The 18,418-nt window shown below is 43.6% G+C and overlaps 1 protein-coding gene across 1 annotated transcript in view; it reads left to right on the top strand.

Moving 5' to 3' along the window:
* Positions 1-3,936: 3,936 nt before the first annotated feature.
* Positions 3,937-18,418, top strand: part of THBS4 (thrombospondin 4) — a 40,024-nt gene continuing 25,542 nt past the window's right edge. The window contains exons 1-4 of the mRNA XM_062017428.1: positions 3,937-4,024; positions 8,555-8,758; positions 12,776-13,023; positions 14,097-14,202. Of these exons, the coding sequence (XP_061873412.1) occupies positions 3,937-4,024; positions 8,555-8,758; positions 12,776-13,023; positions 14,097-14,202 (646 nt within the window). The remainder of the gene's footprint in view (positions 4,025-8,554; positions 8,759-12,775; positions 13,024-14,096; positions 14,203-18,418) is intronic.

Genomic DNA, 18,418 nt, shown 5'->3' with positions numbered 1-18,418 from the left:
TGGGCCAATCTGGTGCCTCTGCCATCACTAAGGACGGGAATTCAAAATGCTTGGTAGGAGGTGTAAGAGTAGTACAAGACGGAGGCTACCACGAGGATCCTGCAATCAGAGAAGGAGGAAGGAAGGAGAAGCATCAGACTGGACACCCCTCTGCAACCCATGGTGAGATCACAGCTGTGCCTCTGCAACCCATGGAGGGCCATGGCAGGACTGAGAGCCACCAGCAGCACTGTGTGAGTGCACCCAGATGGGCAAGAGACTGCATGAGGAGGCCGCCATGGCCCAGGCCATGCTGGAGAGCCTGCATGCTGCAGAGTAGACCCACATGAGAGGCAGAGAGAAGCTGCAGCTTTTGGGATGAATGTACATGGGAGCAGCCCATGCAGGGCTGCCATGTGTGTGAGGTACCCCATGGAGGTGCAAGGAGGACTGGTGAGAAGCCCACCTGCCCTGAGGAGAGAGAAAAGGCAGCAGCTATCAGGAATAGACTGACTAAAACCCCAACTCCTTGCCCCCCTGAGCCACTCAGCGGGGGAAGAGCCCAGGAAGAGGGGAGGAGTGAGGAGAAGGTGGTCTTAAAGGGCTTGTTGTGTTCTTCATCGTTATACCACTCTGTGTTGTTCTGTTTTGGTTCTGTTTTGGGGTTTTATGGTTATGCTTTAGTTAGTGTTGGATTAAATCGTTTTCTGTTTTCTTCCCCAAGCCCAGTAGCCTGGTCTGTTTTGTCCTGGACCATAAGCCGCAATTAAGCCCTGCCTGCCCTTAGGCAATTCTCAGGTCTTTGGTACTTGAGGCTAATTGTGGTCTTTTGTTCCCTGATGGGCCTAAACCACAACAGGGAGTTTACTTCAGGCCACCTGACCAGGGAGATGAAGTGGACAGCTGAGAGCTGCCTCACAGTCCCACTCACTGGTCCTCATCAGGGATCTTAACTACCCTGGTTATTTGCTGGCAAAGCCACTCACCCAAGTGTACATAGTCCAGGAGGTTCCTACAGAATGTTGATGACAACTTCCTGTCACAGGTGGTCAAGGAGCAAACAAGGAGAGGTGTGCTGCCAGACAGAAAAAAAGGTCTGGTTGGGGGTGTGAAGGCAACCTTGGCTGAAGTGACCATGAGACGGTGGAGTTAAAGATCCTGTGGGGAGGAAGCAGGACACCAAGCAGGGCTGCAACCCTGGACTCAGTCCAGTCCCTCACCTGGACTTCAGGTGAGCTCACTTTGGCCTCTTCAAAGATCTACTTGGAGGGAGCTCATGGGATAGGATTCTAGATAGTAGAAATGCCCAAGAAGGCTGGTCAGTCTTCAAACGCGACTTCCTCCAAGCCCAAGACCACTGTGTCCCCACAAGTGGAAAATTAGAAAAAGGAGGCAAGAGGCTTCTGTTCATATACACTGTGAACTTATTCCCTCTGTTATATAGTCTTGTGCAAAATGCTGTTTGCCAAATACTGCTTCCACGTGCATTCTTGGTGAATAAGCATGAAGAGTAAGCAGATGTAGAGCAAGAACAGAATATGGCCCTCAGAAATCTGGCAGAAACAAACATGCAATGCTACAAACAAGATCACGCTCCCACAGGGTCAATAAGCATCAGTGCAAGAGACTCCTCTGTAGTTAAATCAGAAGTGAAAAATGATAAGTTAAAATTATTTAGTAGATATTTTTGACAAATAAGAGAATTTATCAAGAAAACATTTCCTGTGTTTTCATAAACTCAAATAAATTACATAACAAATGCTTGCAAATAGGTTGTTCCCTTAGCTGAAAGCAAATCTTTACTATCCTTTTATCTCTCCTGTTATGTTTTTGTTTGCTTGAGTCACTGAACACTTTATTGCAGAATTGCAATGGTTTTGGAGAGCCTCATGTTTTTTGTGTCTGGTGTTTAAGCCTATGTTTTCAGAGATGGTAATGATAGTAGATAATGATGGCAGATAATAGAGCAACATCAGTGCTGCTCTACGTCCACATATTAGCCTCTGCAGCATCTGTGCCATCTCCATCCTTTAGGCTGGGGGCGAGTTCCAGACTGAGACTTCTTTCTAGGGAGCTTGTGACGCTGTACCTCCTTCCTTCCTCCTGTTTTTGTTCCACGTCCTTGGCTCCTGCTCTACGCCCTTTCAGCATCCCTTTCTCCACAGCACTCTGCACCTGCTACTCTGACCTGCTACTCTGTTATTCTCACTCCACTGTGCAGCTCTTTGCCAGCCTGCTGACACCACCACATCATCCCATCACTTACACTGCAGGGGCAAGGATGGTGGGAGCACAACTGAGGAGTTTCTTATGCAGAGACATACACAGAAGAGCAGCAGGGTGAGAAGGAGGAATAGCACTGTGCAGGGACACACTGGATATGGAGTAGCACCCCTCAGCCTGATGACAAGCAGAGGAGAAAACAAGCAGCTAAGTAAGTGGGTCGACACTGTTGGACACATAAGTTAAGCAGCAGGGTGTGTTATACCACACGGGAAGAGATACTAAGGGCATGTGAATATGGGCCTGCTGAAGGTACCTGAAAATCTCTCTGCATCTGCGCTGGAGAGGGGCCCACACTGCGCTCTGTGCCACAGCACAGCTGTTTGGGCAGACCCTTGGCAGCATGCTCCACAACCCAAGCCCTGTGGCCTGCTGTGTCTTGCCGTGTACACAATAAGTCCCCCAAGGGCTGCTCTCTGTGGAGCTCATTTGCTGTATGCGCTGAGCCTGATGTGACTGAACATTTATCAACACTACTTTTCTTGCTTAACATAAAATTTGCCTCCTACTGTTACCCTTCTTTTTATGATGTAAATAATACCAGACAGCTCCAGCTTTTCCAGCTGCATGCCAAGTAGCAAGATTTGAAAGGGCCAGCCATGGCTTCTGGAGTTTCTTCTAACATGCCAGAGGTTCATCTGCAGGGTAGCAGCACACAAACAAGCATAGAACAAAGAGGACTGTGCAGAAAGGTGGGAAGCCCACCACACGCTGTCAGCTCATGAGTGGGAAAAGTGCCTTGCAGCTCCTCTACTGCCACAGGGTCCCATGGGAGACCACTTCCTTTGTGATCAGGATATGTGTGTATTCATGTGGCCTGCCTGAGCAGTGAATTCACATGGGCATGGAGGAAACTGGTTGTGCTGCTGCTCAGCCCCAAAGGGACTTGCTCCCGTTCTTCTATGCTTTCTTAACATCAGCAGCACAGAGGATGGTTTTCTGCAGTAGAGGAGGTACAATGGGATAACGACATCCTGGGGGCATACACAATACTGAAAATTTTTGAAAGCATAAGTTATTTCTAAACCTGACTTTGGTTACATTATCAGGTTTGGGGTCTGTGAAAGCAAACAACCTTTTTCAGTAGCCTCAATCGTTTGAGCTCTCCCAATGCTTCTGAACTCTCTAAATGAAAAAGAGGAGCAGACAATGCTTTCCTTGCTTTGCCAGTCAGACTCTTCTAGAAACCCAGTTTGTGCCAGTCCACAATCCGCGTGACTCAGTTTGGTGACACTCTTCAGTAAGTAAAAGTCAGACGAGTTAAACTCCCACCCGGACCAAGGTGACACACTGGCACGTCCCTCATCGGTTGTGAATTCAATGCCATGAAACATGTTTGTGTTTCCAGGGCTCCCTCCTCCGAGGGCAGCCTAGGACCCTGCTAGGATCCTGACAAGTGTCCATTTAGCTGGATCTCGGCAAGATCTGATGCTCAGCCTGGCCTCAGACAGCCCCGCCATCCCCAGTGCATCCCGGACGGGGCCCCGACGGGCCTCTCCCTTCAGGGACCCCCGGTCTCAGTCATCCCCCACCGCGGCCCCCGCCCGCCTCCAGGGCCCGAAGTAGCCCCGGCCAATGGCCTGCCGCCGTCCCTCCCCGGGCCCGGGGCCGCCCCCGTTAAACGGCGGGTCGCGGAGCGGAGAGCCGCCCCGTCCTGTCCGGCCCGCGGCCGCCATGGGGTGTGCGGGCGGCGCCGCCCTGCTGCTCCTGCCGCTCGCCCTTCAGCTGTGCCCGGGCCGCGCCGCGCCGCCCGCCCCCCGAGGTAAGGGCCCCACCGTCCCAAACTTCGCCTCCTCCTGCTCCTTGAGCCGGGACGGCTTCGCGTTTGCAGCGACCCGGCCCCTCCGCGAGAGCCGTGGGCTGGCGGGGAAGGGGAGCCGGGGAGGCACCGGCCCCTCAGGTGCGAGGGGAGCCGGAGTCCATCCCCGCGGGAGCCACCGCTCGCGTTTTGCCGCGCCGGACCCGCGGCGTGAACTGCATGGGAACGCCTGCAGAAAGCGGCATGCTTTTATAGGAGTGTTAGTAGGTGTGTTGTACGTCTGAAGAGCCCACTTTCTGTTGCTAGCTCTCGTAAATTGCTAAGGCGAATTGCTGAGTTAGGAAAACTCGTCGGGAAAACTTAATGGAGTGCATAGGAAAACAGGTGCCTTCTAAATCCAGCATCGCTTTTACAATATTATGCATGTAGTAAATTAGGAGCTGCTTTATTTTAGAGCGTGCATGAAGTGAGTGGCATCACTCTCCAGTAGCAGCTTGAGACTTGAACGGGCTCAGCTGCTGAGTACAGCACTTAGTGTAACTTCTAACAGACTTAAAGCTCATACTGGTGCTTGCTGCACCTTTAACTCCCTCTGTTGTCCTACAAGATTATGTTTGACGTTTTGATCAGTTATTCTTTAGTTACATGAAGCAGGTTTAAAAGACAAGACAAATTCATATAGCTGCGTACCTAAAAAAGCCTTTATTCCTTTTATTTTCCTGGATGTAAAAAAAAGTTTCAGAAAATTGTCATGTTGAGAAGGTATTACTGCCTTAAAAAAAAAAAAACCAAAACAACAACAAAGGCAGATTTCCATCTCGTCAGAGACAGTGGCCAGTGGAAGACCTCGGTCTCAGCATGTGAAGTGTTCACATTCCTACAGCGAGTCAGAAATCATTGCAGTGTAGTTAGGGTTTCACATCAGGTGCCTAAGACATTACTAACTATCTTGAAAAGTGCCAAATAATAGTGGAACAGTGTTTGCATTTACAGTTGTTGTGGTTAGCTATGACTGGAGAAGAGCCTTGGGGGTATCAGAAAGCTAGTGTGACATGGCAGCAGAGTTAAGGGAAAGAAAAGGTCTTTTATTTTAAGCTTATCCCCTTCCGTGGCACTAATCTCTTACCTCCATGCCTCCTTCACTAAGGGCTTCTCATCATGTCTTTTAGCTCCCATATAAAGAACTAGCCTTCATGCTTTCATGCAGATCTCAAAATTGTGGTTTTGCCACTGTTTGAAGGTGTAGCTGATGCCTTGTTTTCACTTTCATAGGAGGATGAGTAGCCCCCTTCTAAAAAATACTGAAACCAGGCTGGGTAGAGAATTTGGTTTAGCCCAGTGGGTCTGCGTGCTTGTGCTCAGAGGCATGCCCAAGTCCTCACTCTCACTGAATGGATTGAAACCAGCTGCTTGTGCCTTTCAGCTTCAGCAGTCCTTTTTCAGTCCATTTGTTTTCAAGTGTGCCTTTCCAGGGAGAGGAACAAAAAGCTGACATTCTTCTAAAAATTAAATGCAAAATCCTCATGGACCTTTTTTTTTCTTGTTCCTTCCAAAGACTCATTTGTCTCTGTAAAGTCTTAAGAGCTCTCTCTCTCTGCCAAGTCTACTAAGGATGTAAAATGAGTTTTCATTACCCCATTGCTCTCCTGCTAGCCACTTTTGCTAGCGTGTGATTTATGCTAAAGGATGTATCTGGTTACATGCTGTGTGTACATGCTGGTCACTGAAGATGTCCCAAGAGAGGGTTGGATCCAGTTGAGACAATGTGCTTTGTAGAATGCAACTACCAGAGCACTCTGAGTGTTCATTTAAGTACACAAATTTCAAAAATTGCAATAAATGTTTTTTGTGACGTTAGACATTTGCCAGTGTTTAGTCATTACTTTTAGAATATTTCTTGTGCTTTTTTAACTGTTTGACTGTAGCAGAGATTAATCAGTCACACAGGAATTGATATTAAATCAGCCAATAGATCTAAAAGAACTGGACAAAATGCATGGCTAGGTTTTGTGTGGTCAAAGACTTAAGTACTGCATTGTGCCTATGAAGATGCAGCTGTGTTTTATGAATGGTTATTACCTGCAAAATGCTGTTGTACAGAGTAGTGAGTTGCATTTCAGTGTCTTTGTTCTTTATGCACCAAACATGATGAAATACACAGCCTTTTGCCTGCTGTCCGGGTCACTGGTTTCAGTGGGACCGATGGTTGTCCTAGGATGCTGTGAATCAGAACTGAATGAAAGAGAAGTCCTTCAACCAGATCCATCTCAGATACATGTTTCCTAATTGTTTGACCAGCATATTACAAATGCACACAGGTCAAGAGCCTGATTCTTTTTGCATTTTATCCTGAAAACTGTCAGTAGAGTTATGTGATCCTCAGACCAAATAGAACTTTAGATGTGAGCTGTGATCTGTGTTTCAATGGTTCAAGGAGATGATGGCAAAAACCCCTTCATTTTTCTGTGTTGGAAATGACATTAGTAGCTAGATGAATGAGTACTCTGGGATGAGCAATGGAAGCAGCACAAACCAGGCTCTAATATAGCGGCACAGGGTTTCTGACGTAGCTGTATGCAGGTGTATGTGCCCGTCTAATTGTCCTTTGAGTTCTCCTCAATCTCCTCCTGCGTGTAGCATAAAGGAAAAGAAGGTTATCAGGAGTAATCAACATGGATTTACCAAGGAGAAATCCTGTTTGACCAACCTCATAGCCTTCTATGATGGTATGGCTGGTTGGCTAGATGAGGGGAGAGGAGCAGATGTCAACTACCTTGATTTCAGCAAGACTTTTGACACTGTCTCCCACAATATCCTCATCAGAGAGCTCGGGCAGTGTGGCTTGGATGAGTTGGTGCATCGAGAGCTGGCTGAATGACAGAGCCCAGAGGGTGGTAATCAACAGCACAGAGTTGGAGGCCTGTGGCCAGTGGGGTTCCAGAGGGGTGGGGTCTGGGACCAGTCTTATCCAACATCTTCATTGACAACTTGGATGAGGGGACAGAGTGTACCCTCAGCAAGTTGCCTGATGACACCAAACTGTCGCCTTCTCTAGAGGTTTTCAAAACCCGTATGGACACATTACTGTGTGACCTGCTCTAGGTGGACCTGCTTTAGCAGGGAGGTTGGACTAGATGATCTCTAAAGGTTCCTTCCAACCCCTACCATTCTGTGATTCTGTGAAACTCTGGGCTGTTAGGATGGTCCCATCACCTTAGTTGGTGACAATGGCTTTGAGATTGTGCTGGGTAGAAAAGACTCGTCTTCAAAGGTCCATAATTTTTTGGCCTGGGAAACTGAACTTAGTGGTACAACCATGGGCGTGAATCATGTTAAGACTGTCATGTGCCAATGTTGGGGCTCTTCTCTGATGGCAGATCTGCAGTGTTGTGCTGGTGCGTCAAAAACATGGCTCACGTACAGAGTAGCAGTAGCGTACAATAGCTAAATATGCCCTGATATTTAAATAATACTTGTGCATAGTCATTCATTGAATTTTACTGGAAGATAATAATATATGAACTTTAATAGCAGTGGGCTGAACTAGATTATCAAGAAACCTAGCAGAATAGTTTATTGAATTTGGAGACATCATAGATTTAGGAACACTGAGGAAAACCTATTTGTTTTTTCAGTTAGAGAGCAGGGTAGCTGACATACATAAGAGTATAATGTTAGACTCTTTTCTGATGCATTGGGCAAAAAATGAAAATAAAAACTTGAAACAACTTTTACTATGCCTTCAGGGTTTGGATGTATTTTGTTGGGGTTTTTTTTGTCAGACTGGACTTTCTTTTTTTATCTGTGCCAGCGGGAAAGATTAGTCTTATTTAGGTAATATATCTTCTGAGAAGTCAGTGAAGTGAGAAGGAGGTTATGAACACTATATTGCTTACCTGGCTTTTTATCATTTTAATTAATGCCCTGCAAATACTATCAAAATGGAGTTTAGCATAAGTACACCGGAAATTGTCTGAAATTTTTGGTGCTGGATCCTTGGTCTAATTAAAGTGTGAACACAAGCATATGGATTTATTAAGGCAAAAAATAGGTTAAAAAGCTTTCTGTTGAGGTGCATCCTTGGAGAATAATTGTAGAGATCCACCTGGAAATAATTGAGTACATAAATTTTAGATATTTTTTTGTTAGTAACTTATCAATAATTCTTTTATTTAAAAGTTACTTAAAGATGTTCAGTTGCAACAGAATCTGTATGATATTTTGATTGAATCATAGTTCAAAGCTAGTTCACCCCCACTACCATGGGCAGAGATGTCTTTCACTAGATCAAGTTGTGCAAGATATCCCTGCCAATACCAAGGTAGGTGGACTAGATCATCTTTAAAGGTGTTCTTTGTATGGTTCATTTTTGTTTTCATATTATTTATTCTAGATAGGAAAACATGAGTTCATTTTAAAGTACCCATATGGAAATAGCAAAGAGTTTACGATCTCCAATGGGTAGCTTCAAATCGCGTTCTTCTTTCAACGTTATTATGTTTACATTACTGTTGAAAATCACTTGTTTTTCAGTTTTTGATCTTCTTCCATATTCTAACAAGAGAGTGGTAATGAACTTCGTGCAACAAGCATTTGGCGATCCTATGCTGAATGAAGTGTATTTGCTGTCAGCATTCAAACTACAGCCGAAGAGCACAGCCACCATATTTGGCTTGTATTCATCATCTGACAACAGCAAGTATTTTGAATTTACAGTAATGGGAAGGATGAAAAAAGGTGAGTTGTTTGGTGTATGCATGGGAAAACAAGCATTGGATCCTTAGTTACTAGAGCATCACAGATGAGTGTTAAGAATTGTGTACTTAACAGTTGTGCTTGAGTCATTCCTGTTGCATACTTTCACCGTGTAGTGCCCTCCTCCCAAGATAAAAAGTATTGATTACATCCCCTCTCCTTTCTTTTCTATGGCTGAATGATGCTCTTCCCTGGCCAGGAGAAGCTGACCTGGCAATCAGCTGGTATCTGTGATCTGCCAGCTGTCTCTGAGCAATGCTGAGAAAGAAGGAAACAAAAGGAGTATGGAGAAAGCACTCAATTTGGTTTTCTTTTTTTTTTTTTTTTTTTTATTCTTCCCCTTGGGACAATCACTGGTTCTTATTACTCAGGAATGTGAGGGATACACGCACATGCCACCTCATGCATATGAAAGGCAGGTTCTTGTTCTGCTAACCCCGGAGGTTAGATGTGACTATGCAAGACAAACATTCCTAGCACTTACAGGATCTTTTGACTGAATTAAAGTGTTTATTCCCCATTTATTGGAAGTAATCAATCAGGAATCAGAGTAGGAATGTCATGTAACTTTTAGAAATAGAGAGCTTTCATTGCTCTCTAGACCAGATGTAGGATATTTTGGAATTTTAAGATAACAGAAAAGAAAAATGGTAGAATGATGGAAATTATTGTTGCTCCATTGACTTTACCACTGCTATGATAATTTGTCTCTGCAAATGTTATAACTGGGCACATGAGTACTGTATACTGAGGAGCTCTGCTGGGAAATTTGAGTTTACACATAGGAAAATTAATATATATGATGAAGAAAAGGACACTTTTTGCTTGGGAAGTGTAGAGGAATGAGTTGGAGAAAACTTGGTAGTTTTATCTAATCTGCCAAAATCCCTCTGATGTCAAGGAATAAGAACTTTTTTTGGGGTGAAGGGGGTATTGGGGGTGGATAAGACATAGTCACATAGCCTCATCAGTAAATGTCATCCAGTTCCTAACACCAACTTACCTAATTGCTAAATAAATGATAGATCACACATACTCCCTCTCACACAATAATGTGTGTAAAGTTATATATAGGAATGCATATGTATACACACAAATATGTCTATCTACATCCAATTTCAAAGATATCACACTTTTCACTTGATTTTCAAGAATACCTGCATGCCTGATGGTTACTGAAGAGGCCTTCTGGTGGAAGGTTATGTGGCTGCTTTTGATTTTGTCCACAATATATGTGTTTTTATTTGAGAAGTGTCTGTGACAGGGTGGTGACACATAGATAGGCAGCATGAAAAAACTTGTCCTATCAGTGACCAATGTTGAGCAGATGGAGGACATCTGTAACCTACCTGTTTTAAAGGACTCATCAGTGGGAGGCTGTTCACAGCAAGGGTGTTCCATGAGGGTCTTACTGCTTTAGTGTACCTTGTTTAAGGCATATGGCAACATGTCAGTGGTAGGCAGCGTTTTCATGTGTGATTTCTCTGAAGTGTCAAGTGTTCCATATGGCTACCTCATCCAGTACGTTAAGCCACATCCAGGAGATTGTCATGTGAGCTGAAAGTATGGAGTGTGGGGGCAGTCTGTGATCCTCTCGAGGCTGGAGATTACTGAAGTGATGGGCCAACGTTGGCATCTTAGCAAAATGCAGCGTCTAAATAACTACAGTTTTGGAAGGGTGTGTAACCCCTACCCTTCTATGATTCTATGCGCATAGTGCTTCCTCTTCATGGTATTTCCACTTATGTACCCCAATCTGATCTAGGTAGTCCAAAGCAGGCCTTAGTTAACTTGAGTGCCACATTGGAGAGCTGTGTTCCAAATGGATTGCCTGTGTTCTGGTTTTCTTGTGGTATACCTGATAGTAAAATGTTCACTTAAAAATGACATCTAAATGTTTTTAAAGCATAGATTACTGGGAGGCTGCTCAGCTTACTTTGGCTAGAACAATGTGCTTTATAGAGGCAAAAGATTCCATTATGGAGCAAGCAGTAGTAAGTGCATAAAAGCACACAAAAAGCACATAAAAGTGGCATAAGTTAACAGGTCAGTGAAGCGGTTCCTGTATACTGGCAGGATTAGTAGTTTCAGTGAAAATCTGTTTCTTAAACAGTACAGCCCCTTACTCTCCTGAATATCAGTGTAGAGTATCCTAACAGCAAACATCTAAAACAGGGACTTAGATGAGTTAAATCTTACAGAGGGAGAGGCTGTGCTCCAGCAATCTCCCTTCAAAAGACTGCTCTGGTTTACCAGATGGATATTTGGCTTTGGCTGAGGAAATAATACTTGATACTTCTTCCAAGCCAGACTGCTTCTTGCCCTGAAACTATTCTGGCAGGTTCTGTCATGGGTCCTGTCACCATCTCCTCTTTCTTTATCTTACTGCTGTGCTTGGTCATTGTGAATGCAGGGCCCATATCCAAAGACCTTGCTTTCATATGGCTAGGCGTGCATACTATTCACATAAGCAACATACTGTCTCTTGCCAGATCTTTTGAGTTTGACAAGAAATGCTACCTTTTAGCAAGTTACGGGTGACCTGATGCACCTTTGTGGAAATCTCGGCTCTGTCAGTGTTTTGACATAGACAGCAGTGAAAACATTCCTGGTATTGATCACAGCTGCTGAGACTTTAGCAGTAGTGTAGACTTTAAAGATGAAGACACTCCCTGTGCTGTCCATGCTAGTATAAACCTGGATTATTTTAAATCATTAGACTGAGAAATTAGAAAAATGATAGGAAGCATGTACCCATTAACTTAGGTCACCAACAAACAGAGATATCAAAGGTACATTAGTAATGGAGAGATGGGAAGTTAACCTGTTAAATGAATAGAAATTGGGTAAGTTTAGTAGGCATTATTAGCTCTGAAGCTAATAAGAGTTTTTCCCTCTACTATATCCACAATTTTTAGTTGATCAGGTGTTTCTTGAAGGTCAGTGTATTTGTGAGCTCTCACTTCATGCAACAGTAGGAGCTCTGTGTGAACTTCAAACAGAAGTTCACAAGAGCCAGCACATAACTGTTGATGTGCCTAGTGTCCGTGCAGCTTGATTCCTCAATTCATGTGATACTATGAGGAAGTAAGACACATGCTGGCTAGGGATCAGTGGGATCTCCAAGACAGGTTGTGTCTAATGTTATAGAGTAGTTATACACTGTCTAGATGTACTCAACTCATTGCTTCTGCAGATATGCATTCAGAGGGCCAGGAAGAGATTTTGTGGAGAGAACTAGCTATAGCTGATCTAAGAGGTTTAGCTTGCAGATCCTAGCTTACCAATGCAATTTTCATAGGAAAGACACATTTTTTCAATATTACACAGCGTGTTAGAGGGGTTTTTGCCTGCTGTTGTGATTCTGGTGATGTATTTTACTTCATAAGACAAGAATATGTTGATAGGAGTTATCAAGTAAGTCATCCACAAACGCCTTTAAAAAACACTTGAGGGGAAGGTTAGTCTTTGTTGCATTTTGTTTTACTTTACAGAGAAATGTGGGTGATTGACTTGGAACTGTGCTTCCTTTGGTTTCTTTAATGATGCATTTGACTATGCTGTCCTTGGCTTCCCTGAATGCAGCTTGTATCCCTGAAACTCATTTTTCTGCTATGAATTGTTTCTAGGTCAGATACGTACTTGCCAAAGTGCTGACTGCAGGCTCTGACTGCATTCTTACCACTTGTATTTTAGCACATTATGCCATGTATGGTGACATTGGTTAAGCTGGTTAGAAAGGCCTGGACATAGCAGTGGAAAACACTGTGCAGGCAGCAATGCTTTGCAAAGGGGGAGTCATGAAAGGCTCTTGGTAATCCTTCTCAGAGCATCAATGTCCCATTTGTTATTACCATTTATGTCTGCATATGGGATGCATTTACAAAAGTTGACATGTGGAAAAATACCAGAGCAACTGCAGATTTCCACAGGATCTTCCTTTATCAGCCTTGGCTTATCTGATACCCTCTGATAGTCCTCCTGTGTATTTTGTACCAGTGGCACTGCGCTATCTGAAGAGTGACGGGAAGTTGAATTCAGTCATCTTTAGCAATGTTCAGCTGGCTGATGGGAAACCCCATGCTGTCATCTTGTCACTGAGTGGTCTGCAGCAGGGATCAAGCACAATAGAGTTGTATCTGGACTGCCTGCAAGTAGGTGCCATTCAGGACCTGCCAAAAGCATTTTCAGCGCTATCTCAGAGGTCGGTGGCAGTAGAGGTGCGCACTTTCCAGGAGAAACCACAGGTAAGCAGGAAAACTGGGAGCAGGGATCACTTCAGGGGACCACCAGGGATCCTTTGGATCACTGAGTGCAAACCTCAGCCTTCGCAGCAGCCAACATCTGTACAGTGGTGCTTCAGTAGTACTTGGATATTAACCTGGGTGAGAAATGCAAATAGAAATTCTTTATGGAACAGACGAAATCTTAGCTTCACTGAACCCAGTAATAGTTACGCTATTTGTTTTAAACACAATTTTTAGCTTTTTTTTTAAAAAAAAATACTCTCCCACACATCAGTCTACGTGTTACTTGGTGACTGGACTTCTTTGCGAGGACATAGGTGATGCAGTAAGGGCAGTTCTTTGTCAGTTTCTTTCAGCTGTTCAGTATGAGTTTTCATCTTTGTGCTAAGACTGGAAAGGCGAAAGAAGTGGGGGACTCAACTTGGTATAAGAGCACAACCCCCATGTGTTTTACTACAACAGCTTTTCTTGAACTCTGACAACCCAGGGGATGGCATAACTTCCTGTCATCTCTGTATCAGCAGTCAGAGGCAAACAATATCTTCCATGGGCATATTCTGTCAGCATTAATGCAAAGTATGCATTCTAATGCACAAAGGCATCCTGCTCCCAAGGTTGCCCCTTTGCTTTGTTTCATTGTATGCTTGAAAATGAGCCTGTTTATATGGAGAATCACTAAGGTGCTTGCATTCCTGACAGGAATGTAAACCTGTTTCAGGGGCCAGGTGGAGAGGGAGAAAGACTGCTTTGGATTCCATTCAACTACAAAAAAGTCATTCCTGTATGCTGCAGATATAAAAACATGTGGTCTTCCTGGTATGTGAGATCACATGAATTGGAATGGTAAAAAAAGTTCAAAGTAAAACCTCAGCTATGTGAAAATCTGCAAAGACTGGAGATTTTATTACAGTTGAGATGATGATGGGTGGTCCTGGAGGGGATGGTGTAGGAGCCCTGCGTGCTTAGTAAATGGACAACTTGTCTAAAAAAATTAATTTGCTTTGTCTGATATTTCACTTTTTTTTTCCATTGTCATGTCAGAATTGTGAGCTGTGTTTTTCTTGTGAGTCCAGGATACACTAGATGAGCTGAAGCTGGTAACTGGAGGAACACTTGCTGAAGTGGGGAACCTGCAGGACTGTTTTCTTCAACAAAATGAACCAGTTCTTCAGTATACTGGTAAGGTCTGCAGTCCAGAGTTAAAATTGCTCCTTATGATACCAATGCAAAAAAGCTAATGTGGTGAATGTTAAAAATGTGGAGAAGCTTTAGAAGCAAGCAATAACAATTGTTTGCCTGAATTACAGGCACGATAATGTCCTATAAACATTTTAGAAATAGCTCAGTTTAGAGAGTAAACAGTCATTGCAGCTGGTAATAGAGCAATGAGTTGTTGTCCTAGTGAGGGAGGAGTCTGTAATGATTAAAAAAGGCTTTTTAAGTTAATTTGAAAGACGAGCTTTCGTGACCATGGTTTGTTTGTGTCAGCTTACTAAAATGTTACGAGTATTCAGATTGCAGACACTTGCAGACAGAAAGTAGTCATAAATGTGACACACTGCTACAGTCTTTTTGAAAATAGGTCGGTGGATAGAGTAGCAAGACCTGTCAATGTACTTATCCACGTGGCCAGTGTTCATCTCTTGTTGATTACTGCAGTGTCCCAGAAGAGGCAGAAATGAGGCATGAGGAAGGACATGGGAGACTGCAGCATGTTAGTGCTACGGCTGCAGAGCCTGCTGGTCTGTGTGGGAAAGACCATTCCAAGTAGCCACAAGTCCTGCTGCAAGTTACATGAGGCTTTTGGCACCTGCTGGACTGCAAACCTGCTCCAAAAACAAATCCTTTTTTCTTCCTGTGCTGAGCATTGTGGAGGCTGAGCTGTGAACAGGGAGAGAAGGAAGGAGCTGAGGCTACTGGTATTCCTGCAAGTCCCCAGGGGCTAAACCCCGTGGGTGAGGGTGCTCTCTAACCTGTTGGCACAGGTGAACCGCCCCATCTGTATCTCTTCTTAATCCCCATTGATCTGCTTTTCTGCTGCAGGTGTGAGAGAGAGGAATGGTTTTACACTGTGGGTGCAGTATTTATGGGGGCAAATAATGTGAGTTCAAGATTTGAAACCGGATCCATGAGAAGTTCTCTCTCACACACCGTTGCCTGTACCCCTTGCCAAACCCAACGCTGCAGCACTGCAACCTTTGACTAGAACAGAGGCAAGATACATAAAGTTTATATGAGAACATCCTGGGTAGATTACATTAATGTAGGCATCAGCAGTGTGCAGTGGTAACAGAACCTGTTTTGCTTTTTAGCTATATAAATCTTTAGTTGTCCATGTTTCTGTTTTCTTGCTCCTTAACCTATATACACCTAGGCAAAAAAATGCAGAGTTTTATCAAAAGTATCCCTTTTTCCCTAAAACAACAGGCATTTGTACATAGAAAGGAAGGGTAATTTGGTGCTTCCTCTTGGGAAAACTCACAGCTCTATGAGCAAGGTTTGCAGCTTGCAAAGTTGCAGCTTTCTTGTTGGTAACTTTTTGCTGATTGATAGTACATATGGTGGTAGTGCAGAGATGCTGCCTCTGTCTGGATGCCTCTGCCTGGCTGCCTCTGCCTGGCTGCCTCTGCCTGGCTGAGCCCTTCACATTCCAGTGCTTGTAACCTTTAAGTGCAATTAGTATATTAATAATAATACTAAACCAACTCACATGAGTATATTCAAAGTCTACGTAGTCAAATCCAGTACAGGAAAGGTGCAGATGTTCCAAAAGCAGTTTTAACTTGGCTGCCTTGCACTTAGTATATGCTTCACAATGCCCTTTTACGAGAGTGATGTGTCAGATAACCACAATTTTGCCTTCAGACAGAGAAAGCTGTGATACCTATACCTGTATGCAGGGTGAGACCTACATATCTTGGTAAAAGCACGTGTTTTCATATTCATTGTAAAATCCTTGGGAAAGCTTTTAACCTAAATCACTGTGCATGGCTTTGACTGTGTGCCTGGTCATTGCTCACTTCTGTGACAGCAGCATTCCCTCTATATTCAGTATGTGAGGCAGAGGCATCTAGGCAGTATAGATGAGATTATGATGATCAGACAGAGGTTGAGCATGTATATTTGAATCTTCCTGTGTGGGTAGAAAAACACAGTACAGGTTCCACTGGGTTTGGTATATGAGATTAGTGTACTGCATGTAATCATCATCACAAAATTATTCAGGTCAGAAGGGATCCTTAGAGGTCATCTAGTTCATGTAGGGTGCCTGAACCTGGCATAGTGTGAAAGAAAGAGCTGTGTTGCACCAAACTAAAGCATCTTTTAATCTAGATGCTGTTTGAGACAGAATGCCAATATAACCCAAGGGCATGAGTATGCAGGTGTTACAGTGTGGTTTTCACTGAATGCTGCGTACCTGTTATCCAGCAGTTCATGGTATACAGAGCTCTTGACTCAGACGTGGGGTCTTTGTGTTCTGTACTCTATATATGTTTCCTTCCATGAATCTGTCCTGTCAGTTTTGAATGCATGATCAAGAACATTTCCTGGCAAGAAATTCATCGTATGCCTGAGGAGATATCTCCTTCAGTTTACTGTGAATCTGCCTCTTCGTAACTCCATGTGCAACTTGTGTATGCTGCTCCTTTGTTGAATGATTATAGGCTGACAGGAAACTGTTCTCTGTACTTTAATCATGGCTAGATATCTGGCTAAGTAACCATAGTATATTTGAGTGACACTTCAGGACTCTGACTTTGCCATATGGGCACAAGTGAGGTGCTTGAGCCAGTATTTCTCTCTAGAGAGCTGGAAGGAGTATCTATGAGACATTTCAGTGGCCTGCAGTTGCACAAGCTACTGTTTGTGCACTTGCTTTGCCTGGGCCAATTAGCAGTGCAACAAAGCTAGTTGTCTGCTCTAGATCCAAGGCCTTGTGCAAGAATATGTTGCCCAGGGAAGCCGTGATTGCCCTGACATTGAAAGGCTGGACAGGGCTTTGGGCAACCTGACCTAGTGAAAGATGTCCCTGCCCATGGCAGGGGGACTGAACTAGATGGTCTTTAAAGGTCTCTTCCAACACAAACCATGCTGTGGTTCTATTCTGCAAGACTCTGTGAAGAGAAAGACAGGAATAACTTCCTGACATGACTTCAGGCTTACAGAGGGTAAGCATGTCAAAGGACTTGAATTACTGGCCAACAGGAACTGATCAGATCTGTTCTCTGAATTTAATTACTGCTGTGGAACCCGTTCTGTTACTCAGAATGTTACTGACTCTGGGTATTGAGCTAGGGACTATCTGAACTGGAAGCTACTGTAAGTGGAGTAGGAATGAGAAGTACTACGTGGTAGGATCAGATAACTGTATAGCTTCAAGCTGTAACTTTTTCTTACCCTGCTCACTCCTGGGAAAAGCCAACCAATAACATACTGTGAACGAATGGCTCCCTGAAATGCCTCTCCCACTGATCACCAGCCATCTGCTGCAGGTGGGACCTACCATAGTGCTTGTCTTTAAATGGAAGAGAAAAAAAAATATGGAAAATTATCTGTTTCTGCTGTGCTGTCTAAGTTTGCAAACAAGACATGGCATTATAACCTGTTTAGTCCACCTTAAAGTCTAACAGTTTGCAAAACTTAACTGTACAGAATAGATCTGTTTTTGATTTAGATGCTAACCAATAAACAGCATCTGAAATCTTGAGAATTTTTTTTTCAGATCTCAGGCAGTAATTCCTAAACCATTCTTTGTTTAAAAAACCCAAGCAAAACAAGAACAGATAGCAGCATCTGTCCCAACAGCCGGCATGCCATATTCCACTATGGGATTCTGAAACACTCATTAAGTCCTGCTACCTTCTTCCCAAATAAAGATAGGACAAGGTTGGGACTAGAACAGAGTTCTGGAACAGGTGACTCTTGAATCTTTAAATTTTTTCAGTGTTTTGATGAGAAAAACTGCAGTGAAGAAAACATAGTATATGAGGAGTTGGATGATTCCCACTAGAATATTTGGAAATAGCCATGTTTTGAAGTACAAAACAATGAGGTAAATGTTAAGAAAAGCATTTCTAATGTAAACTTTCAATACTCACAAAAGTAACCCATGAATTAACCTCCGTGAAACCATTTGGCATAATATGCCTGCTTAGAATGTAAAAGAGCATATGTTTGAGAAATTTGTTTTGACATACAGACTTGGAGGAGTAAACAAATTGCTTCAAGAGAGAGCTACAAACTCTGAAGTGAGCTACAAACAGGAACTGCTAGAAGCTACTGTATTAAACATGCTATATACTTCACCACTTTGTCAAAATGAATGTTTTGTTTAACAGATAAAAATCTCTTGGGAAGGGCTTAAGTAGGTTCTGGTCCTTTCATTTGTCTTGTT

Source organism: Colius striatus, chromosome Z (genome assembly GCF_028858725.1).
Source record: "Colius striatus isolate bColStr4 chromosome Z, bColStr4.1.hap1, whole genome shotgun sequence".
NCBI lineage: Eukaryota > Metazoa > Chordata > Aves > Coliiformes > Coliidae > Colius > Colius striatus.
This window is presented reverse-complemented; position numbering and strand designations above follow the sequence as displayed.